Source organism: Excalfactoria chinensis, chromosome 2 (assembly GCF_039878825.1).
Source record: "Excalfactoria chinensis isolate bCotChi1 chromosome 2, bCotChi1.hap2, whole genome shotgun sequence".
Classification (NCBI taxonomy): domain Eukaryota; kingdom Metazoa; phylum Chordata; class Aves; order Galliformes; family Phasianidae; genus Excalfactoria; species Excalfactoria chinensis.
The window spans coordinates 23,980,797-24,007,067 of record NC_092826.1 but is presented as its reverse complement, the minus strand read 5'-3'; the positions used below and the strand labels follow the sequence as shown (position 1 = coordinate 24,007,067).

The window sequence follows — 26,271 nt, the reverse complement described above, 5'->3', positions numbered from 1 at the left end:
AAAACTGATGGCAGATGAGGGTTCTCCACCTCCTTTGGCCTTTCAAGTCATGTATATGTGGTGAGGCAAAGGTGTACAGTGTTCAGGAGGAGGAAAATACATTGATCTGGTGCTGCAACTAATGCTTGAGAGAGAGATTCTGAGAGTCAGACCTGAGAGGTGGAATGGTGCAAACAGTGGTAAAGCAAATGGTAGGGCATGCTGCTGGCTGGGGAGATACGGAAATGGTAGGCAAACTGGAATGTGGTGATGGTGGTCATCAAAACTTGTTAACAGGGAGGACAATACAGGTGTTTTGCCGTTTGGTCTAGGAATGAAGATACCAGAATTAGCAGAGAATTAGATGAGGCCTATTTGTGATTCAAACACTGGATGTGGCCAGATGTGACTGGGGGTAGATTCAAGAAATTGAATGGAGCAAGAGAAGGGCAAGGTGTATGGGAGGGGAAGTGATGGGGAGGAGATGAAGAATTTTCTGTACAAAAGAGCTGATGAATGCAGAGCTGGCTGGGGGTGGAGGTAGGCCTCAGCACTGCCTTCAACTGGTATGTCAGCTATGAGCTGAAGTTTGGTGGGAAATACGAAACAGAGCCTCTGATTGAGGAATGGTGGTCAGTGGACAAAGGAATGTGAAGTTGATGGCAAGCACGTTTTCAGGCTATAGGAATTAATGCAGTGCCACAGGAGAAGCTTGCCTTGCCCTCTGCTGCATTAGCCCTGAGAGAAGATGGAGAGTAAGGGCGGGAGAGAAGGAGGTGGGTTGTCACAAGTGGAGGTGGACAGAAATGGAACACAAAGCTTAACAGTCTGAGGGTAGCTTTGCCCAAGGCAGAGACTTCCTAAATAGATATATGGGAAAGGCAGGAAGTCGGTGGAAAGTGAAATCAAGGATGATGTTCCTGCACTGATGCAGCACCTGGGTGTTGTGCTCCAGGGGTGTGCAAGTTAATTCAACCTGTGTGGAACCATGCTCAGTGAAGCTGCTGGATGCAAGTCTGTACTCTAAAAGCCTTGAATAAAAAATCTATTTAGTTTGCATGTTGTGTGCATCTCCTTCCTGTGAGCAATGTGATCAAAGATAGTTCTAAAAAAAAGCAGACCCACAACCCCTTACCTAACCACATGATGGGTGAATCTATCAGTTCTATGATGCTGAACTGAAAAAAAGAATTGAAGCTGCTAAATCAACTGGCTGGAGAACTGGATGTGAGGATCCCTAACTGGTATAATGTGAACATAAGAGTGGTCTCAGCTGTGCCTCTGGGGCTGGTCAAGTTGCTGAGTGGCAGAAAACTTGGCTTTTACATTCTCTCATAAAGCCCATGGTATGTTTCATTAAGAGTTTCTCAAGAGAAATGTTTCTTTTTTCTATTGACTTTTACAAAGGTAAATGCAACTTTCTGAAGGATCTTGTCCACTGATATTCTGCTTAGTAACTACCATCAGAAAGGTCATCCTCAGCAGTCTGCAAGGACTCGGATCCATCAGAACAGAGAGAGCTTTAAACATAAAAACATGGAAATTCTGAGATGAAAAAAATTCACCTTAAATGTGCAGCAAATAGTATTAAGTACATCTTCTCCAGTGAATACTTCAACAGCTGAAGAACCATTAAAGGTGGTGGGTGGGTGAGATCAGTCCCTGCTGTGATGCAAGTTATAATTCCAACATACCTTATGGCTATCTGCTGAATTCAGAGTTATCAGTCTTCCTGTTTGTGAATCATTTTGGACATCCCTGAGCAAACAGTCAAGAATCCGTAAAGAAAAAACTGAGCAACAACTGCTTTTTGGAACAAAATACTTTTTGTCTGAGCCCATGTAACCAGTTTGACTTCAGCATAATTGCTACCAACACGCAAAGATCTTGGGGAATTGTTCTTCAGAGCTGAAACACGACATAATGGTTTGAAATAGCCTAGTTCACCTGACCTGCACGTTCTGAGCTCTGTCAAAAGAAACGAGCTTTGTTGTCTCATCACATAAGAAAAGGGATCCTACTGTCTTACAAACAGTGATAGAAGTACTGTTCATCATAGCTTTATGTAAGTGAGCAACTTCAAGGCTTTTTGAGCTGAATTTAAGTATGACGAAGAAAAACTGATATATTTCCAGCTCCAAAATCTTTTAGAACAGTAGCACTAATACTTGCTCTACTTAATGAACCACTGAGAAGGCCACCATGATTAGGCATTAGCTACACTTAAGTCTCTTAATGGATTCTTAACTCTTAAGACAATATCCCTGAAAAAGTGCTCAAGAATTCAATTAGCTTCCTTTTCTCCCTCTTGAGACCAGCTCCCTTGGATTCTCTTGGCCTGAATCTTCAAGACCAGATAACTGACATTATATCAATAGCAACAGCAGTTGTTTGGCTTTCCTGCCACTCCCTGATCCGGAATTTTCAACTTTTTTCTTCTTTCATTAATGGAAAAGATCCTACACAATCCTAAAAATCAGGGACAAGTCTCTACAAACAGTATTTGGACAGCTGTTTCCTACTGACAGATAGATGGAGGGTGGAGAAAAGCTAAATTCTCTGTTTAATTGAAAACAATGATTAGTAACTCTCAGCTCAAAGAGTGAGCTGACTTCACACTTCTCAACCCGAAGCATGCTTCTTTTCTGTTACATGAACCTTACATAGAAAATCTCCTGAGTAGCTCAGGAAGTAGAACTGACCACGTCCCTTGAAAGGAACAGCACTTTGCATTTATCAGTTAGCAGAAGACCTACATCCAATTCCCTTAACTATAATGTTCTACTGCATTTAGAAAAAAAACACAAGTCTCATCCCTGTGCTTGTGGAAATCATCAAATCCTCCTCCCCATCTCTCTCAAGTCCTGCTGCAAATGAAAACAATTTAGACATTTATACTTTGGAGGAATTAATAAGGCTGCTTTTCACGTGATACTATAGGAAAGTATATGAGCTCCTGTAAGATGATTGTCATCATGTAGCTTTTTAAGAACAATCTGTGTGAGGAAGAAGCAACAGCCATTTTCAAACATGGTTCTTTTCTACTTGCAAAGGAAAGGGAAGAAAGAAACGATCCTTGCCTCTCACCCCTCTGAAAGAAACAAAAATCAATTGAATTGCTTGTTGTTGTTGTAAAATTTTCCTGAGTTTACAGGACTGTTTCTAGCCCAGCTGTAGGGTTCAAACAAATACTGACTATCTGAATACTGATATTATATATACTGAATACTGAATACTGGGGCAAGATCTCTCGTTTTTTAATACTAAGTTTTGTTTCAATATTTGCCATCACAAAAAATTGGTGAAAAATTGGTGTCTATCTATAAATAATTTGTTGCTACCAACTTCAAGAACAGGAAGAAGTTGGAGTTGATTAACATTAAATCTGTGCCCAAATAAACAAGAAATACTTAAGGTTTGGGGTAACTTTTGTCTTGATTGTACACTCTTCAAAACCTTTCACTGTAAGGCAAAAGTGATAATATACAAAAAGCTAATTAATTAACAAGGCCTTTCCACAAATAAAAAAGCCTGATCCTAGCTTCCTTACTTCCCATAACCCCCTCCAATTTATAGACAAGTAAACATTAGAAAACAGCTGCCTGGAATTAAATCCTAAGTACGTGCGGTATTTTCCTAAGCATTGCTCTGACACAAAAACGTTAAGGTCTTGAATGCACAATCCTTGATAGAAAGTCATACAATAACAGATAGCTCAGACAGTCATACATATGTATATATTACATACTGTAACCAGCAAACATATCAGTAGAGCAGAAGACAGATTTTGATACAGAACTGCTGTGAATTCAGGTCACAATTCATCTTCTCCTCTTCACATTAGGATCATATCTGCAACAAAAAAGAAGTTGTCACAGATGGACATGGCTCTGCGATATGTAAATATAAGAACGTAATGGAAATGTTTATATAGTCCTAACAAGGGATTGGGCAGCATTCAGTCCTTTCCCAGACTGCACTTCTGTGATTAACTACGGTCGCTACAATTTGACTGAAGAACGCAGCATTAAAATCTGTGCATGAGCAAAAGGTAACACCCTTTCCTGACTTCCTTCCTAGCTACTCAAAATCTTTCCATCTATCCCACTTACAAGAAGATTCTCCAAGCGTGTAACGTATCGATGCATTAACCTTGAGACATCCTGCAAAACTGCAGAGGTCAGGGATGGAACAGTACTGTACGTTCACAGCAATCTACATTTGGCCAAAGCTCCTTCAGCAAAAACCCTTCTGTTGCCTCCTACTGCCATACAGCAATTCCCTGTTTTATCTCCTCCTTTATACAGCTTCCGATTGACTTTTAGTTACTAGTATCTACTTTCTGGATAAAAAAAATGTTTTCTGAGTTACAGCACTACGTTTATGACTCTCCTGTGCTACACCCCATAGCCTTCTTTTACTCCATTTGTGTTTCAGCTCCCCAAATCCTATGTCACTTCTTTGAAATTTGATATGCTTCCTACCCATGCGTGAATAACTTATGGGCAGAACAAATGATCAGGCAGTTTTACTTCTACTAATTCTGATCTCATTCATCAGGAATTTTTTTTGCTTAGGCAGGAAAATGTCCCAACCTCTGAGCCAAATTACATCACCGTATAACTACAAAGCTATTGCAGAAGTCACTGCTCTAACACATGAAATGTGTATCCTTTCAAAGCAACGCTCTGTTATTAACTATTAATGACAACACGAGCCGTTAATGTGGTAACATCTTCACAATCTACACTTTTCTACCAAAATGTACGGTTTTTAGTGTAAAATGCATGGCAGGTCAGAAGACAAACAGTGGATTCTTGTTTCTTCACATAAGAAAATAATTAAAGTTTTGCTAACTAAAATGAGGCCAATTGTACTCAGTCTCATTTGACTTCATCGCTACAGCATGGTTACAAATCAATTATAACATTTAAGGGTGTCCTGGACACCAAAACATATTTGGAGGTCTTGAAGAACAGATAAAACCAGAGGAGACATTCCTTGGTATCCTGATGGCAGGGTTCCAGTTTCAACCCCATCTGCAACTCTCTATGGAGAAGCTGACACTGACCATCACAAACACCCTTCTATTTAATTCCCTGTCTCACCTCCAGCCATTTTTCATGTTACATGAATCCTGGATGATATTTTTCAAACAGAATGAAATCAAACAGCATCTGAGAAAGGGAATTCTACAGTGCCTGTGGTTTGGACCAGAAAGAAAGCTACAAAGATTCCACTGCTGGCATGAATGTACAAAGAAACAAAAGACCTTGCCAGGAAAAGGGAATGAAGTGCACAGAGGGGTGTTACCAAGCATAATCCATTCATTTGTAGTCCTAGCAGAAAGATATTTCCTTGCCTTCCTCCTCTGTTTCTCTATGTACTGAATCAGAAGTAGATGAAGGCACAGTTCTTTCCAGCTCATCTTTACCTTGGAGCACAACTGTTTCTAATTTCATCTTCAAATGCAATTTTCAGGGGAAATTGCAGCTGTTAACATTAGCAGCACACCAACCAGTTTTGCTCAGGATTAAGGACACAAATCAGAAGCAGGTTATGATCTGCTGAACATTAAACAGTTTTAGTATTTTTGGAAACTTCTGTACACGTCACTATCCTGAATAAATTGGAGTTAAGGTCAAAACTGCTCTAAGCATGAATGCACGTCAATTATCTAAGCTGCCACTGCTTTCGAAAGGTTCAAATTAATCAAGATGTTTTGGATCAGTTAATTTTCTAGCACAGTAATCAAGCTGCACCATATATTTGTATAAATGTATTCGTAATTGACATGCATATAAATGCACCACAGACATAAAAACTGGATAAAATAGCAAACTTGGCCTAGAGCATCTGGAAAGCAGTTATAAATCACTGAAATAAGATTAGAGTTGAAACTGACCAGACAAGAAATCAACTGAATAAAATGATTTTCCATACTCTTTCAAAAGAGAGATGAGGAAAAGTGGGAAACAACTGAAACAAGGGTTAACAGAAGAACATCATGGACATACTTTAGATGTAAATATAATGAATTATGCTAAAAAGCACAGGTATTTATACATTGTTAAGTTTTTGGGAGTCTTTACCCCAAAGGTTAAAAAAGATCACTCTGATGATCACTTCTTTCACAGAAATATCATTCCATTGCTTTAGTTTCCTCAGCACAAGACAGACAAGTACATTTAGCTAGCACTAAAGTCACAAATTCCAGAACTACTTCTCAGGAATTAAGATGAGCAGCTTAAATCTAACCCCAAACTATTTCATCAGGCAAACGCTAATGGCACAAAGCCTGACTCTGGAAATCTCTTCCAGTCTTTGTGTCAGAGAACCACACAGTATCTTGAGGAACTGAAAGAGACCCACCAGCATCACCAAAAGTTCGACTTCTGGCTCCACACAAGATTAAGGCATGAGACAGGAAATGGCAACGTTCTCCTTTGAGAATTTTCTAATTCAAATATTACAGTAATTCTGAAGAAAAGTGGAAGTTTAAAGCATAAAGAAAACAACTGAGAGTTGTAACTGAAAGCCACCTTGAGTATAATTGCATACATGGGAATACATGAGATTTTGAGAAGAACAGGCAAAGAAATAGCCTTCTGCAGAACTGGTATTTGTCTGAAAAAAAAGATGATGATGATGTGATGAAATACAGAGCTTTCCTAAACATAAACATAAACCTCTTACCTAAAGAGATCATCAGCAAGTGATTCTTCCCTTGCACGTCGATTCTGCTCCTGACAAAATAAGATTTTTCAACACTGTATATTAAGGACTAACATATTTTTTCTTAAGTTCATGATGGATAATAAATTTCATTAGTCAAGGCTGGCTACTGATACCAACTAGCAGATTAGTTTGTGAATTGGTCAGAAATTAGCTTCTTGTTTTTCAAAGCATGATAGAAATAGGGGAAATTTTGTCTGATTATTGTGGTATAAGGGAAATTTTAATTAGCATTATCTACATCCAGGAACAAAACAAAAAGGGAGATAAGCAATGGGATCTTGATCAGGCCATGGAAACAAAACATGGATCATCAGCAAGTATTTTTGAAGAAATACTGGAAAATGAAAGTGCTGGTGAAGTGCTGGGATAAAATTGTAACTTCTGTGTACAAAGGGAAAAAAAGAATAAAACTTCTCAGTGCATTTCTTAGTATGTTGCAATGGAATTTTACTCAGGTGTTTTCTATTCTGTTCAAGAGAACACAGAATATCAACTGCACATTGTATCGATTCAAACAAAGATTACTAGGTAGAAGTTCTTCCTGCTTCTCTGTCACATTTTCAGGAATCACAACTTACCATCCTCCTTATTTTAGCTACTAAAAAATAACAACAAAAAATCCCTCTTTCATGTTACTGACCTTGATTTAAATCATTATTCTGATTATATGAATTCTTGATGTAAAATGCATTCAAATTATCAGCAAAAAAACCCCAAACAAGCATTACCTCTGACCTCTGGCTTTCAGTAACTTTTCTAATACAATCTAACAGCCAATTGGCTGAGCTTTTGAAACAAAGTAAAATCTCCATGTATATGAGAAATGACCACAGGTCAGTATGACCACTTTCAGGAGTGAAGTTTTGGTTTTGCTCATCTTTGAGAAAAAAAAACCCTTACCTCCAATTCTTCTCTTAACCATTCTTCGAGCTCTGAATTCTTTCTAGCTTGGTGAGCAACCAAATCTGATCCTCCAATTATGTATGGAAGTTGTCCTGCCCCTGGATAAGGGACCTGGAGACAATAAATTGTTACAATGCAAGACAAGCATAACGCAGGAAAAAGGTCAGCAATGAAGGTCAGTCTTCCTTTGAATAATATTCACCAGACATTATACTTAAATGAGACTGAAGGGAAAAAAGTATTCATTGCAAGCTATTGAGTGCCTCCTTTTGCCAAAGGAAACAAACAAACAAAAAAAAGCTGAATAAATATGATATAGATTAATCTGAAAACATTATAAACTAATTTCTCCTGATAGAATCTATTTTACATCAAAATAAATAAACACCTATTACAGAAGGATGGCAACAAAAATACTATCAGAAATTTCAAATACTTTCTAAAGTGACTGCTTACTCACAGATCACTGGAAGCTTCATTATTCGATGAACATTAATAGATTTCAGTGAAATCCAATTCCAGTGATCTTAAACCGTATATCCTCCTTAGAGATATTTACGGCATATATACAAACATATATGTACTTATTTTTATAACAAAGAGGTATTTTTACATTTGACATGAAGAATTTTCTTAAAGTTATCCTCAGAATCCAAGCAAGCAATAGTCTTACAAAAGTAAGATACTAATTTCAGTTCCATTTAGAAAATGCAAATGTTACTTTCTAAGATGCAGGACTCAGAATCAGCATATGCTCTTCAGAGACGTTTAATTGCAAACTTCTGGAGGTACAACCTCAAGTTACACTTTTACTAAGGTTACATTGGGCATCACTTAGCAACTCAGAATAAGTGGCAGCTTGGAAGAAATTATGAGGACCTAAAGAATCTTTATCAACCTAGTATGTTCACATCAGTTAGAAAAGTACTTGTTAATAATGCAGTATGATACTGAAACTGTTTAGTTTTCTGTGATTGTTATCAATTAAAAAATATTCTGGATATTTTTTCTACAGTATTAAGGAACATTTCTACAGCATTAAGGAAATAACTCCAAACATTTTAAACAGTGCCATCTTGTGACCATTTCAAATACACACCTTTTTGAATGTTTTGAAATTGTTCTGTCCCCTGCATCTGGTATTGCTAATAGTTGGGCTGTTTGTTCTTGGACACCTGACAACCAGCGATCGAAACTCAGTCAACAGAAGTTTGCTAGGGAGATGGCTGGAGTCATCTTCGAGTTTGTTGTGGTTCTTAAGTGGGAAGAAAAAGAATGGAACACTTTAAGCGTATAAAATGACATACAATGTATCTCTCACATTTCTCATACACTACCATCAGAGATTGCTATGTGAATTTATTCCTCCCATATTTACATCTGCTGAAAGCACAGGATTATTAAAAAACTGCAATCATAACCTTGAGGTTATTGCACCTCATTTTACTAGGATATCTACACTTTTTTTGCAATGAAGCTATTATCTGAGAATTACTTCTCTCCTCCACTCTGCCTCTAACCTGGACTAATTTAATTGTTCATTCTAATAGAAACAGATTTAATTTTAGACCAACTTAGTCACGATAGAATGAACCTGATAAATGAAACATCTTTATCTTGTACATGCAAACGCTCATTTGTCAGCAAATCTGCAAGCATCCTTTGCACCTTGGGGTTAGATCTGTGCAGATTAAAAATGAAGTCTGGGTGTAAGACAAGTACACAGACTTTCAATATCCTCAGGGACAGCTTTAGCCCAGATACAGCACTGCTATTTCATTGTAATGAAAGTTCCTTAATCTAAGATAACCCTGCACTTTGGTATACTTGCACAGCATTCCCTGTTCTTGAATTGTACTGCGTACCCATGCTAAAAAAGTAAAATAAAATCCTGCTGCTTGTGGACTATCTACACTCTTCTTTCTGCAGAATCTTTCCATTTCTGATGCACTGCCATTCCCAGCTATTCTCCTTTCTCCTCTCTTTTATTGATTCATCCTCCTGCAGTAATTTCACCTATAACAGTTAGAATGCTATTTACTATTAACCAGCATGTGTTACATCTGTTTTCCAACGGTCCATCTATTTCACTTTAGTTCTGACCTCCTTAGAGCAGACAAGGAGATGCCATTCTTGTTTGTTCTTTAAGTAGTTACCTAACATAACATCTGTACCAGCATTAACGACATTGAAAAGTTAATACAATTACACTAGGTTTCTGTAATCTCAGTCATCTTAAATATCCATAAAAAACAACTTTATATAAACACAAACTATAGTTCTGCCTTTGCAAAGTCATTAAGTTGGTCTATACTATTCAAATTTACATGTGATTACTTTCAGGAGTTCTATCTCCGGAGTTTCCTTACCCTGATTATGATTTCCCAATATTATGTTCTTAGCAGAAAAATTTTTGTGTGTTTTCTTAATGATTCTCAAACTTTGAAACTTACAATTAATTTGTTTCTTACCGAGACCGATGATTCTTTCTTGATCTCATTTTTCTCTTCTGGAGTCAGAACTGATTCAACTTCTTCTTTTCTCTATTGATTAAAGGTGGGAATTAAACATAACTTTTAGTGACGATTAGATAAAATCTCATTCTGCCTCTTATTGTGGAATAAGCACGTTTAGATCAATATAAATACATAGAAAATAAATCGTGATGCAGCATGCTATACTTAGAATATCACATGGTTTTATGTACACTGTAATAAATCTGGTTTGGGTCATAAATGAGGATTTTTTGCTGACATGCTTTTTTTCTTACATAAGTAGCAAATACTTTGTGCACATCTTCAAAGTCCTGCCACGTTCTACAAAATATTTAAAAGCTCATGAACATAATAAACAGTAGAATTTTCAATTTCATTAAAGTGTGCATGTGTAAAAAGTAAATTCCATTGCTAGGACAGAAGAGCATTCTGTTGGTTGCCTTCATCTCAAAGGTTAAATCTGCTTTGCTTCCTCTAAATGGCTTTCAATGGTTGAAGAAAATCAGGTCAACTTTATGCACCCCAAAGATTTTAAGTCAGTCATCCACATTATCTGTCTTGCCAGACAAGCAAAGCGCTTCTATGTCTAAAGAAAGCAGGTCATGTGCCAGTGGGGTTTTATCTTGAACCCTTCCTATTTCACAGAAAACATGATTTATCTGAAGAAAATAGGTCTTTGTTAATTAATCACAGAAACACAGAACGGTTTGGGTTGGAAAGGAACCAAGATCATCTCGTTGCAGCCCTCTCCTATAGGTAGGAACACCTCTCTCTAAGCCAGGTTGCTCAAAGCCGCACCCAGCCTGGCCTTGAGCACTTCCCAGGGAGGGGACATCCACATCTATTAGAAGATTTTTTCTCAGCAAAAATTTAGTGTGCAATTAAAATAATAAAAGAACAGCGAAGCAGAACTTCTCAGATCATAAAAAACCCCCTAAGACTATTCCAAGCAACCATTTCAGTCTCTCAGTACAGTCTCTCAGTACAGACACAAGAGAAAGTACTTCCTCTCTAATAGCATAAACGAAACAAACAAAATAACAAAGAAACAACTCTACAATTAGATTAATTCCTTGTCTTTAAAAATATGCCAGCTAGAAACATTAAAAAAGAAGTTTATAAAATTATACCAAAGTTGAAAATTCAGACCTCACGGAGGCAATTTCAAGTATCAGGAGAAGAGCATTAAGCTGGTAACAACTATGGATGCATGATTGATAATGCTGCCTTGTAAACTCCAGCTACTCAATTGTGCATTTCTTACAGCATTTAAACACTGCTTGGACAGTGTAAGAACTGGCTGGACAGTGATCTCTAAAATTTTTTAAATAGAAACCTTTTCTTTCTTTTCGTTACTGTTTTAGTTTGGTTTAATTCCTCCCCTCCCATTAAAGTGTCTGTTTTTCTACGTCTCTCTTAGAAAAATACCTTACACTGAAAAACAAGAGAATTGAAAAAATGAACAATAAGCTGCTACATGTTAAATATAATGTATCTTCTTCCTCTACTCTAGTTTACTTCGTGTTTCAGGGTAAAAGTCAAATATAAATGTTTAGATTAAAAATCAAAGAAACTGAACTGCAATATGCTTTTAAAATTATGTACCTTTTAGATTAAAATTTAAGATAAATTTTGCAGGGCTCCTCAATTTGCAAACTGGGGAATGAATATGGAATGAGAGTATTTTACACTATGATGAAGCTACACAAATCTGAAGGCTGACATTTTGGAACTTCTGGAGTTGAAGTAGGGCACCTGGTCACCAGATACTAACATGAGCCACATTTTGCCACCTGGCTCTTATTTCAAGTGGTATGTTTGCAAAACTTCTGAACTACTTCCTAAAATGTGACACTGCACCTGCCCATATTTTACCAGGCATTCTGTATATACTGTTCAGTGGCACCACTTATTCATTTCTAATGGGCATTTAGGGTTTGAATTGCCTCATGCGGGAATTCTAATTATCTTCCATGTCACATCTAGAAATGCTGAGCGAAAAGATGCTGAAGACCACAGCAGAATCCAACAGAAGAGGTCACTGTAAGGTTTCTTCAGGAAATTCATTATATATAACTGCATATTATTTTAGCATCTATATTAACATTACAATTAACACAACAACGCACACCATGAGAAGTTATTGGACTACTGATGTATTCTGCCATTCTGCTTGCACTGCTTTGAGCAAAAAGAGAGGAAAAATGTCAGGATACAAGCAGCTTTCAATTCACAAGGAGACAATGTTAAAAAAAAAAAAAAGAAAAAGAAATTAGGTGTAAAACTGTGATGTATGAAAATTCGTCCTTATCCTTAAAGAAGCCATTTGTTTCCTTCATATACAGTCACAGAATCACAGAATCACAGAATTATAGGGGTTGGAAGGGACCTCTAGAGATCATCGAGTCCAACCCCCCTGCCAAAGCAGGCTCCCTACACCACGTCGCACAGGTAGGCGTCCAGGCAGGTTTTGAGTATCTCCAGAGAAGGAGACTCCACCACCTCCCAGTCATAAACTTCAAGATCAGGCACATAAGAATGTAACTTACCAACATTTCATTCTCCTCTCTCTGCTTTATATTTCCTTCCTCCATCCTGATGTCTTTGGTTTCTAGACATCTCTTCTTTCGTTTATTGCTTTGAGCTTCCTGCTCACCATTTGCTGTTTGCTCTTCCCAGTCTAGGTCTCTGCTTTCAAACACCATCTCTAGAGTCTCTACATCTTCATATACATCACCTAACTCCTTTCTTTTCTTCGGTGCAGGTTTTTCACTAGAAGTAATTTTAGTGTCAGTTTTATCACTTGCTAGTTCACCATTTTCCCTTCCAAGGTGGATGTTATTTCCCTTTTGATGCTGTTCTTTTTCACTGTTCCATGTTGGTGAAGCTGAGGATTCAGTGCACTTGGAAACAGGCAATGGCCTTTTCTCCAGTTTTGCTAGTTTGGGTAAAGAAGTTTCTTCTCCTTCTTCAGCCCTTTCCCTTAGCCATGAAGTAATTACAAAAAAAAAAAAAAAGAAATTACAAAAGTGTCTTTGAATATGATTAGCTACATCAGCAACACAGCAGCTTCCTGTGGTTTAAATGATAGCACCGTGAAGTTTGAATGTAAATACTCTTGTGAAATAGCTTTCCCTTTTCAGGAGCTTTTCATTAATTCTGTTTTGAATAAAACATACACCACTTGAGCTATGCAGGAACAGCAATAACATAACAATAAGAAAAGTAATGTCAGAAACATACATACCTTTTCTTAGCTACGTGGAAGTAATTTGTAATTGAATTAGACTGCTGACGTGGAGTGCACTCTCTAGGTTTATCAACTTCCATAATTTTAGATGGAGGTACTGGATGACTTTTTTGACTAAAGCCAGATGTTCTGTTCACTCTAGATATCAGTGTTCCTGTATTTGCAGTGCTACTTGTACTCGGGTTCTCCTCTATAGCAGTTTGCTGGAAAGCCCCTTTTACTCTCCCCTTTGTCTGGGAAGTGTTCTCTATCTCCATACTATAGCAGAGAAGAAAAACAGGTATTAGGTGAACACACAAAAAGTTACCACTGATATAAACTGCTGCATAGTATTGCTTTTTAAAAACTCAGGAACATACTTATAAACAATGTATTTGTGCTGACAACTGATGCTGAAAATCTGCTATAATACTTACTTTTCATTATCACAAAATGGCTTAAAAACTCTGAATACAACTAAGATAGTCAGATATGCAACATCTACATTCCTATTTATTAATCCATATTGTTACTTATCACTTGAAAGCAGAAATGGCCTCACTGCAGACAAATGACAGCAATTTAGTAAGTGCCATTTTGAACAGTGTGTGCTTTTGTCCATGGCGCTGATGAAGTTCCTCTACCACAGAAGAGTGCTTTATTTGCAAGTTTTTGATGGATGAGAAGCTGGACATGAGCCAGTAATATGTGCCTACAGCCCAAAAGGCCAACTGTGTTCTAGGCTGCATTAACAAAAGGGTGGCCAGCAGGGAGAGTTGATTGTCCCCCTCTACTCAGCTCTTGCAAGCCCCATCTGGAGTACTGCATCCAGGCCTGGAGCCCCCAGGACAGGAAGGATGTGAAACTCTTGGAGTGGGTCTTGAAGGAGTGCCACTAAGATGATCAGAGGGCTGGAGCACCTCTCCTATGAGGAAAGGTTGAGGGAACTTTGACTGTTTAATTTGGAGAAAAGAAGGCTCCAGGGAGACCTCATTATGGCCTTTCAGTACTTGAAGGGAATATTAAAAAAGGGAGAACAGCTGTTTACAACAGTTGATAGTGATAGGACAAGGGGGAATGGTTTTAAATTGAGACAGGGGAGGTTTAGGCTACATATTAGGAGGAAGTTTTTCATGCAGAGGGTGGTGATGCACTGGAACAGGTTGCCCAAGGAGACTGTGGATGCCCCATCCCTGGAGAAATTCAAGGCCAGGCTGGATGTGGCTCTGGGCAATCTGGTCTGGTGGCTGGTAACCCCGCACATAGCAGGGGGGTTGAAACTACGTGACCACTTTTGTCCTTTTCAACCCAGGCCATTCTATGACAATCATATAGTCTACAAAGCTCAGAAACTATTTCCATGCATACTTTACCATGTCTGCTCTTCTATTTCTGTATCAGCTACATATAATGTACTGTTATCTGCAGCAGCAGTTGGCATTACTGTTTCATCCACAGCCGAACTCTGAGAAATGGCTGGCCTTGCTCCTGATGCAGTACTTACAGTTACAGCTGCAAGATCAACACAAGAGAAGAACAAAAAGATTAATATCCAGTGCTTTTCTTTGCATGTAATATACAGAACCACCTTAAACGATCAGGTGAGACTTTGGAAAATTGTATTCATAGAATCAAAGAATTGCTCAGGCTGGAAAAGACCTCAAAGATCATCAAGTCCAACCACAGCCTAAACACATCATGCTAAGTCTAACAACCCTATGCTAAATCATGTCCCTGAGCCCCACATCCAAACAGTTTTTAAACACATCCAGGGATGGTGATTCAGCCACCTGGGGGCTCAACCCTAGAAGCCTATTCGTGCAGTTTTGATTTTAAAAAGTCACGTAGATTTAGTCAAAACAAACAAACAAAAATAATAAACAAACAAAAACCCAACTAGAAGAAACCATGTTCTAAATGACTAAATTCTAGGGTTTGGTTTTGGTTAAATATTCCACTGAATTAAGAAACAGAATTTTGCTTAAAAAAGAATGAAGTAATGTAGAAAATTAATTATTTTTATGGCCAAAATATATAAATCAGACAATTCCACATCTTACATGATTTTACATGACTACTACAAGTTAGATGAGCAGGGTATTAGTATCTTGACATTCATTGTTGAGCCAAGACTGGAGAAAAAGGTCTTGTTTATAATCCCTGTGATTTGCAACACGTACATAAAAGTTTCTGATATCATCCAAGCACTAGAGTTTGTTCTCTTGACAAATAAACTGCAAACATAGTTAGCTTAAAATAATACAGATAGTCTTTTAACATAAATTAAATCATTTAACTTTCACCTAACTGAATCATTCAGACAGGAAAAAAAGACTTGGTATTTCTAATTCATTTACTCGCCTGCTGCATTAATGGCATTAAATTTAATGTGAGAGTCCATTTATTTTGTGTTGCTCCCTAAGCTTCAGTGGATAGACAACCAACTACAGATAAACTACTCATATAAGAACTCAAGTCAATCAAAACATCACGCCTCTACCAGTATTGCTGCCATATCTTTCTCTCTTCAAAATACATTTTTGAATAAGAAATGCTCTTGTATGTAAGGACAAATTCATGGTGTTTACTGAATTAAAAAAACAAAACAAACATTCAAACAACAGCAACAAAACAACACTTAAGTTGTAGGATTTACTACCTGATCTACCACTCTGTAGAAGAGAATAGAACCTAAAATTATTCTATGAAATTGTCAGAATTATGTGTAACAAACTTCATTCTAACAACTTTGGAAGCAGCATGAAAAGAAAATTAGACCAAAAAACATATAATCTGTCTCCCAAAGACTTTCACTGTTGTTCTATTGGCAAATATATTTACGCTTCAGGACAACACACAGAATTTGCATTCCCCCTACTGTTGCTTTAGCAAATGTGGCAATGCTGCCTCATTGTCTTGACATGTTGCTCTAAGATTAGGTTTGATTTTGAACTCAAATTGGGGGCTGGGGGGAATTCCCTACAGTAAATACTTCTATGTGTAAAGAACACAAGTCTTTACAATTTAATTTAGTTCTTATTCTCTAGATTTCTAACATCAGCCTATTAACTCACTACCCCAGTCTTTTCATAAAAGATAGAATAGCTTGGAATTCACCACTACTGTACACATTGATTTAGCAGCTACAGAAACTACCAACTTCAGAACACTATTTTAAAGTATCTTTCCTTGCAAGGTCAAATAACTGCATCTGTTCCTCACTTTAACTTTAGATGATACTTTTTTTTTCATTTTAAACCTACACCTGTGGGTCACATTGTTTTCAATGTAGCTTATAGCAAGCTGTTGAGAAAACATTTAGCTTTTCAGATTTGCATACATATCTCATGCAGCATCATTCTATTTTAGTGGGATTGCACAATAAAAGAACCTTGGCATTACTATCTGATGCCCTGTACAAAAAAAAAAAACAAAAAACAAAAAAAAAAAAACTACTTATTTACTGCTGTTAACTTAGTACTACCCTTCTTCTAATTACCTTTGTTATCAGGCTGCCTCTGGGGGTTGCAGTACCTTTCTGTAGACATGAAGATAACTGCCAATCCAATTTCTGCTTCAGGAATAGCCCTGAGATTGTTGCTGTTAACATACAGAAAGTCAACACGTAAAAATAAGTTCCTCAATACATGTTCAAAGCTGAAGAGGCAAACAAGCACATATATGTCAAGATACAAAATGCTCATTGCACATCTTTACTGTACTATAGCCATGAGAGGAGCTTGAATATAGATGTTATCTCTGTTCAGAAGGGAAATTGGGAAATTCATGGTGACTAGACTGAGCTATTAAGTTAAGGTTTTGGATTATGTTTCCATTGATAGCTTACTATAGTACTATAAAAGTACTAACATCTACAAACAGCCTGCTCTCTTAAAAAAGAAAAAAAATAGATGTGTGTGTGTATGTGTGTGTGTGTGTGTGTGTGTGTGTGTGCATGTATGTGTGTAACACCAGCTGCCTTTCACAGTCAATTTAAGCAAGCAGACAGACAGGATTGAGACACATGGCCCCAAAGTGCCCCGTACTTCATGGAAAACAAGAAATATGTATGACTGTTGAAAAAAAAATCAAAGATCCCCCATTTTTAGAATATATTCATCTTTAACTTTTTCTAAACAGCAGGAACAGAGCTTGCCTTCTCTAATTTCAAACCAGTTCAATGAGTAGAAGAACCTCCTCCAAAAAACAACCCAAATCCCTAACTGCCAAATCCCCCAGTTCCTGCTTCAAGAAATTTTAGTTACCGTGCCATGGACTTAAAACAACATCCATCTAAGTATACTGGTGCATTCATACATATGCAAATACAATGACTAAAATAATTGCAGAAATTCTAAAACAATCCCCTCTCTGTGCAAGAGAACAACTATTCACCTTTCCAAGACACTCAGAATGGAATCAGTCCAGTTTCTTACGGACTCAGATCCCAGGATCTGAGAGTTTGCTATCCCAACATCAACAACACAAACTTCAGGAGAAACCAGTAAAGAAGTTTCTTTTCTTCCTTCCGTGATCAGTTTTGCTTCTCCTCCTCCAAGAATAACTGCTGGACCCAGTTTCTTGTGCTAAGAAAAGAATGCAATTAAAACACTCTTAAAATACTTTCATTGAGAAGTATGCTAACCTACCAGCACAAATCTCATTGCTCATGTATTAATGCAGAAGTGATGTGTTCTGTTTCTACTCCTGCACTTCATCTTAATTAGGTTGTTGTCTTGTAAAAAGATAAAATACACAAAAATCTTTCCTGATGGACCCAGAACAAGCCTGAATCCAGAGAAAATAGAATATATGTTTGCTGTCTCCCAGCATCTTTGCAGTGTAAAGCCCAGTTACCTGCTTGGCAGTCAGAAATACAAAAGTTTTTCCACTGAATATTTTTTGCCTTTCAGGATGTCCAGATAAATCCATGTTCTCAATACCAATGGAAGGCTCTTCAAGTGAAGGATAAAAGCTGTAAAAGCCAAACATTAAAGTTACAAAATTGAGATTTTTCTACCAGTACTGATTGACAGACCCTCCTGTTTTAGCTGTAAGCTGGGAAATTAAAATACTTCACTGCTTTGTTTCTGTTAAAGCTATTTATACAAATATTTCTTCAAAGGATTAAGAGAAAACAGAACCTCTCATTTCTCAGTATCTAAGCTTAGACCAACACTTCCTATCTCAGTAAGTAAAAGAACCATTTTTGTAAAGTATTCAACATTCCCATCTTAAAACATCAATTCTCCAAACATCTACATTCTCCACCAACGATACTGACAAACTAGATTGCTATTTCATTCTGTGCTTGCCCAGGCATATTGCTTCCACTACCCTTCACCTGGGATAGCCACTCCTGTTTCTCTTGTATTGGACAGGGAACATCGTGTTCTATCATGCTACATGACAGCCTATTAATGCAACAGAAAATAAGCACACTTTTTTTGCTGGTGGCATAGAGAACTGAACTGATTCACTCTGCAGCTTCTTAGTGTGTGTCCAATACAAGGAAAATGACATTGGGGGCTCAGATTAGGTAGAAGCAAAACTCTAATCTGAAGTTCTAACTTTTGTGATCTTTGATCTGAGCTCTAGTTAATGACAGTATGTGTTTATCATAAAAAAATACCTCTAGAATAAAGACAAGCATTTTACTGAAAATACAACAGTATTTACAGGCTCTCAGAGCCACACGTTCTCTGTTACAGCAGACTTAGCACACCACAGTGAAAGCATATGCTCAAAAGGAGCGAGAGCATTGGTACACAGTTTATCCATGTGGCCTGGCAGAGCTTATGATGACTTATTATTCTCCTGATCACTGATTACACATCCTGACTGCTGAAACACAGTCCCAGAATCTGATTTAGCAGCTGAAGAAATTCCACATACACATGTACATACATACAAGGGTACATGCTACAATACTTTTCTTTTCCTAGCAAAGATGATCAGACTTTAAGCAAGAAACATAATCCATGAAATTCTGAAATCTTTAAATCCCTGAAAAACATAAGCATTACATTGGTATTTTCAACACTAAGCATTAAAATCACTCTTCTCAATCTCTGAGAATATTTGCATAATTAAGGTGGAACTCAATAAGCCTGCTCATTTTCTACCATACTCATATTCATAACACAATGATGATAGGCCAGAGCAGACTCAAATAATTACACTTAATTTTAAATGACCCTTGTTCTTATGTTCTTCCAATTAATTCCTCAAGGTTTACACACACAATTAACAAACACGTACCTTTTCAAGGTACAAATAATAGCAATATAGGCTCAGACAAAATTCGTTCACACAATAAAGGGATTATGTTATACTTTTCTATGTGGACCACAGAATGACCAAATGGCTATTATTTATTCCAGAGGTCCAAGAGGTCACAGAGTAACTAAAATGACAATTATTTATTCCATTGTAAAAATACACTTTTCAAATTATTTTAGCAGTATGTGATTCCCACACAGTGAAGATTCATATGAGTCTCAGTCTCTCAAAAGTAAAGAAAAATCAAAATATGGTCAAGTTAACCTGTTTTGATCAAAACTTAAAAGCTCTTTTCTCACATGACAAGTGGCAGAATGCAAACAAATGATCTCAGGATGTGTCAAGGGAAGCTTAGTTTGGATGTTAGAAGTAATTTTTTGCACAGAGAAAATGGTCAAACATTGCATCAGGCAGCCCAGCAAAGAGGTGGAATCCCCAGCCCTGGAGCTGTTCAAGAGATGGGCAGATGTAGCACTGAGGGACATATTTTAGTGGTGGGACGTGGCAGGTGAGAGGTTGGATTGATGGTTGGACTTCATAATCTCGAAGGTCTTTTCCAGTCCAAAGGATTTTACAATTCTATGACTAAACTCATAATCTAAGCATTTTCTGGGTGAAATATTTTTTATAATGAAATAAGGTTAATATGGTTTTTTTTGCACAAATCTAATTTTCTTCACTTTAATCTATCAACTCACAAAAGAGCTTCAGTGGTGCTTCACACACATCAGCATAGAGATTGCTATGGCAACCTCACTGACAACAAGCTCCTATCTAGGGCTAGTAACATCTCTAAGCATATAATCAAATCGAAGAGTTCACCTTACGAGTCTAGGTATGAGAAGAAAATTGCCTAAAGATTAAAATGGTGGGCGTTCTTCCACAAATAAAGCTATTGTAATTCACATATTCTGCCAAGTAACAACAGGTAAGTGTGCAGTTATTTGATAATCTAAGTCACATAAAATTAATTATGTGACATTGAAAGCAATACTTACCTTTCAGGAGTTGGCAGTTGTTGCCTGGACTGAACAGCTTTCATTAATTCATTAAAAAACTCTGGTTTTACAATTGGTCGTCCACAAATCAAAGCACATATTGTCTGAGAAGAGAGAAGGTACATGTTTAACATACAGAAAAAGCCTAACTAGAATATGGTTCAACTGACTAGCTTTATATTATCTTAGATCACAAAGACATCTGTACACATCAAATCACATCTGTGTGATGCGAACAGTATCATACAAATATAACTGTACTTGATTTTGCTATGGAAACAAAATGCCAGTTTAACTTCTTACAGCACAGTTTTTAGCTGCTGCCTTAAGCAAAGCTCTGAAATCGCATATGGCACCTAACGAAAAATCAGCTACAGTCTTCATGAGAACTAAAGCTCAAATACACAAAGCGTATTGTTGCTGTTGTTGTTTTGGTCAATTGGTTTACTGTCTTTTTGTTTCTTGTTGTCTGCGAAGTGACTAAATAAACATTAATACTCAATTTACAATACTCAAGTTACAATATAACCAGTGAACTCAAAATTGTAAAGGCTAAACATTCTCCCCAAATAAAGTGCACTTCTATGAAACTATCTGAAAGTTAACATAAAAAAAATAAACTAAAAGAAAGATGGAGGCAAGCAAGATGAATACTACTAAAAACTCTGTCCTTCATTTAGAAGTAGAAAACATCAGTAAAAATGGAGAAAAAACAGCACACATCAAGCCTCTGCACTAGGCAAATACTAAGAATGATTAAAATCTAAGCAAATACTGTCTGATTAGACAGATTTATTTGACACAACTAGAATAATGCAAACTTTAACATTTTTTATTAACTTATTAATATCTAAATTCCATATTCAGAAAGAAAAAAATTGCACAGGCTCCCAACAAAAGAGAACAATTTTTGTTGTTGTTGTTCTTTTATAACCATCCCAATACCCTCAGTAGGCAGATGTAAGCTTTTCCTCCAGGTGTGCTCTCTGATCCTAATTATTGTACTGCTGTATGAATGGCACAGCCAGCACAGGAGAGGGAGCTACAGTACAGTGGGAGGAGACTCAATATATTCATGAACCGTGGAACCGAATCAGTGAGAAATTTAACAAAGTAATAAAAGAAAATGAAGAAAAAAAGAGAATAACTGCACACACAAAAGAACCAACCAGCCAATATGGCCATCTTTTTTTATTGACAGATAGGATTTCCCATGAATGCAACAGCAACACTGAGAGGGAGGAAAAAGATTTTTCTTCATTTCTCGAAATTTCTTAATCGTTAAATACAACCTTTTCCCCTGTTCCATTTTTACTTCATTTTAAAATGGCCAGAAAAACACCTTTCTGTTTCCACCCTCTTCTCGCTCCCTCCCTTAAACAACTTATTTTTTCTTTTTCCTCTTTTCCATTTTCTTCCCCTCCAACGTGCCTCTCTTCATGAAGTTGGAAGAGTCGACTTCACAGAGGAAAATGCTGTCTAACTAAAATAAAACAACGCTTTGCAACAATATTGAGCAGGTCTAGAATTTAATTTCATTAACAGGAAAAAGTCAAAAAGTCAAACCAACCCGATCAATACACAAAAACTCAACATACCTTAACAGTAACTTTTACTGATGCCATTACAAGGTGAGTACATTCTTTTGTCCATTCATTCACGACAAGCCCTCCGAGCTGCTGGATGGCTTCATTTAAAGCAGTTTTCTGAGCAATATCTAAACACGAAGAGCAGACAACTAAAGATTCATATTCCACTCTGCAAAGAATAAGAGAAATGCCTTAGTAACTGTGGTAGCATTATGATGAACAAAGCAGTCTTATGAATCACTTCTGTTACACAGGGAATTCCAATAAATAAACAGACTCCTGTAATTCGTACATAGATCGATGACTGTGCTTTAAAATGTCCTGATGAAAGTAAGTAACTGATTTTTACTGAGAAAAATAAGCAGATTTTTGATTTGATGTTTCAAATGATTATTCTTGAGACTTTTGATCTCAAGAAAGAGCAACACCAATCAGAATCAGTGCTTGAAGCAAGGTTTGAGAACTGGAAATATAGGATGAAATCCAGCATGAATTTCCAAAAGCAAAAATATGCTCAACAGAACAGACCATTAACAGATGACATGAGTTTTGTAGCTCAAGAAACCTTTTCCTGAGACTGCTCTTACATTTGAACATACACCTGCTGTTATCTGCAGATCATTCATTTAGAATTAGAGAATATCAAACTCTATGATTTAACTTGGTATAGGCTACAAAGGAGAAAATACAAATAGAATTATATCAATCACGGAAGTCATGGAAGACATGTTTTAAAACACCAACAGTAAATAAACTACATTTTTCTTAATAAATTAAAAGCATTTCAAAATTAATTATTATAAAAATATGTACTGAAAAGGCTTTCAGAAGCAGGATGTAGAACACAGGAAAGTATTATTTGTTTCCTCTGCTTTCTGAAAACTCAACAGGTAAACTCCCGTAGTGTTCTATCACTCATCAAGTTGTATGATGTGCTAAAACACTGTTTTTGAAAGCTGTTATTTTTCACTCAGTAGTTTATTATCGGTCTGAGTACTTCTTACCTAAACTTGCTTTCAAAGACTCCAAAATTTACTCTGTCACCGGACTGCAAAGACCTTGAAGCACCACTCAATTTTGATCCATTAACAAAAGTACCATATTTGGAGGTGTCTTTTATTGTTAACACAGGGACTGAACCAGACTGGCTCTGAAAATAAACATAAATAAGCCTTGGTAGCTCATCAGAAACAGGTTACATAAAAGCAATTTTGGTTGACTGGCTTCAAAATATCCAGAGAAACTGCAATACATAATTGATACTGAAGTGCTGCCTGCTGATTCTCCTTGGAATATTTTTCTTTTCCACACTCCCCTAAACGAATACAGAATTAATGATGTGGAGTGAAACATGCACTCCAGAACCGATCCCGCAGTAATAAAATGAAAGCAACTTTCTAGAACCAAGTTCTAAAGTTCTTCTACAAACTGAAATGTAATTGCATGATTTTCCTGCCTTGGTTACTTTAACATAAATTTCTAACCAACTTCCACTCTGAGATAAAAAGGAATGTCCAAATAGGAGCCTGGACCACTAGGATTATGGATTTTCTCAGAACAGTCAAGCAACCTAAGGAAAAATAAGTAAATAAATCAAGACTAAGAATGGGCAGATGTCCAATGGTTCTACCCCAACTGTACTGTCATGGTATTCCCAGTTAACAATGCTGAGTAATGCAGTAAAATGCTGGCTACTTACATGGGTTGTTTCAGGATGATTTACTGTCAGAACTGCATGACTTCGACTGATTGATTGATCATCTTGAATTAAAATAGCACAATTTTTGCGTCCAACAACATATTCAGTACCAACTAAAAGTCGAAATGGCTCTCCTGAAAATAAACAAGAGACAGAAAAATATCAATTTACAAGAAACACCAGAATACCCAAAGAACTTAGAATCAATTCAGAAGTTTGTAAAGTATCTAACCTTGTCTATACCTTGATATGTATCATTTATTTGCCTGATCAGAATCATGCTTTTTATTTATAGACAAAACCTGTTTCTTCCTGTCTGTTACGAAAGGACAGCATTTCATAATTAAAAAAAAGCAGTAACAAAAGTGGCTGTACTAGATATTTGTACTAATACCTTCTATCTTTTATCTCTCATTGCATCTTCATAGAAGAAGTACACAAAGCACAAACTTTAGAGATACATAACTTACTAATGATATATAACTCAGGGACTAATTTAAGCGTCTCAGACAAAAATGCCTCCCTAAAGGATGCTGAAAGATCTGCATTGTAAGTCAAACAGATACTTCATAAGTTTGGTCTCTGATCTATGTTGTAACTTTCTGTCATCTAGACAACACTGAAAGAGAGCATGGCTTGAAGACATCCAAAAGGTTTAGATCACCTACAAGAAGTGATTCAGAAGCTTTTTCTTGATAAAAATGAATGAATTAGAGATGAAATTCTAATACAAATAACTGTCCAAATAAGAACACTGCAGAACTCATCATCCTGACTACAAAGACATTACCAATGTTCTGACATTTGCTGGAGAGGTTTCCAGACAGTAAAGATCAAACTCTATTCATTTCAGTACAAATACATAGTGCTGTCACTAAGATGTAAACCAAGCATCCTTAAGTCACTCCTAATGAAGCAAGAAAGAAAAAGGAGGTACAGCAGTGTTGTGACTGATTTTTATAAGAAAGAGAAAGCATTCAAGTGAAAAAGCTGCATCTGCACTATGAAATACCCATCATCAAAATTGATCAATAAATCAAAACTCCTATGGATAAAGAAACTGATGAACAACAGTGCAGCGATGACCGTCTCAAAACTGCATTCAAGAAACAAGACAATGTTTCACGTTCAGCACTTGGTCCTGAAAAATCAACGTAAAAGTCAGACATCATTCCTGGAAGGAGAGACTGAGTGACCTCTGCCCCTGGGCTCAGCTCTTCAGATCCCGCAGGGCAGCACCTCGCTGCCTCCGCTGGCGGGCAGCAACCCTGGGACGCATCGCTAGCAAGGATAACAGGGCACGTCTGCCTCATCGCCAGCAAGGATAACAGGGCACGGCCTCCGTGATCAGGGCTCCAGTGAAAAAGGGAGCCGTGCCCGGTATCGGAATGGAAACCGAAAGCAGAGTCTCTAGGCGTGCCAGCTTCCCAAGGAGGAGGTGGTAGGGGCCGACCCGAACCCAGGCGCAGGAGAGGCGTGGAAGGGCCCCAGGCCCGCAGTGCCCTCACCTGGTCCCGCGGCGGGCACCAGCTTCCACATCCTGAGGCCGTAGGGAGCTCCACGGTGAGGAGCTGCGGTTCGCCTTGTACTCTCCTTCCAGTCGGCTGCCGGGCCGGGAACGGGGAGCCGGAGCTTCTCCGCCCGGCTACCGCGCCCGGCAGTGCAGCGAGAGCAGGGAGCGCCGCATGGCGGCGGGCGGACGGCACAGCCGCTACAGCCGGCCCCAGTGGGCATGCGCAGCGGCGCGGTGAGAGCTCGGCCCGCCCCAGCGAGAGGTGCGCTGCCCGGCCTGGGGCTGCGCCCTTCCCCTATCGGAGATGTGAATTCAGGAATGTTGTTTTGGTGGAATCTTGATCTGTGTAATAGAATCATTGAATAGTTTGGGTTGGAAGGGACCTTTAAGATCATATAGTTCCAACGCCCTGCTATAGGCAGGGATACCTCCCTCTAGATCAGGTTGCTCACAGCCCCATCCAGCCTGACCCTGAAGGCTTCCAGGGAGGGGACATCCACATCCTTGCTGGGCAACCCTGTTCCAGTGTCTCACCACCCTCATTGTAAAGAATTTCTTTCTGATATCTAGTCTAAATCTACCCTCTTCCAGTTTAAAGGCGTTTCTCCTTGTCCTGTCCCTGCCTGCCCTTATAAAACGTCCTTCTCCAGCCTTCCTGCAGGTCCCCTTCAGGTACTGGAAGGCCACTTTAAAGATCCCCCTGAAGCCTTCTCCAGGCTGAAGAGTGCCAGCTCTCTCAGCCTTTCCTCATAGAGGAGGTGCTCCAGCCCTCTGATCATCTCTGTGGCCCTAATCTCCACATACGATGGCTTTAAGCATTCTTTAATATTTTCTCACTTGCATTTC

General features: G+C 37.9%; 1 protein-coding gene across 2 annotated transcripts; it reads right to left on the bottom strand.

The window, feature by feature from the left end:
• Nucleotides 1-1,791: 1,791 nt before the first annotated feature.
• NBN (nibrin) lies at nt 1,792-25,618 on the bottom strand. Of its 2 annotated transcripts, none has more exons than XM_072327585.1 (16): nt 25,421-25,618; nt 23,913-24,046; nt 23,218-23,363; nt 22,223-22,382; nt 20,625-20,728; nt 18,202-18,319; nt 17,740-17,930; nt 16,844-16,944; nt 14,718-14,856; nt 13,363-13,623; nt 12,661-13,097; nt 10,092-10,156; nt 8,720-8,875; nt 7,618-7,731; nt 6,676-6,725; nt 1,792-3,831 (listed from the first exon to the last, which is right to left on the bottom strand). In XM_072327585.1, the coding sequence occupies exons 1-16, from the start codon at nt 25,449-25,451 to the stop codon at nt 3,801-3,803; spliced, it is 2,238 nt and encodes a 745-aa protein (XP_072183686.1). In that variant the 5' UTR covers nt 25,452-25,618; the 3' UTR covers nt 1,792-3,800. The 2 variants fall into 2 exon arrangements, with proteins under 2 accessions (XP_072183686.1, XP_072183685.1); XM_072327584.1 differs by having other exon boundaries at nt 10,092-10,163; nt 12,665-13,097.
• Between the last annotated feature and the right edge of the window lie 653 nt (nt 25,619-26,271).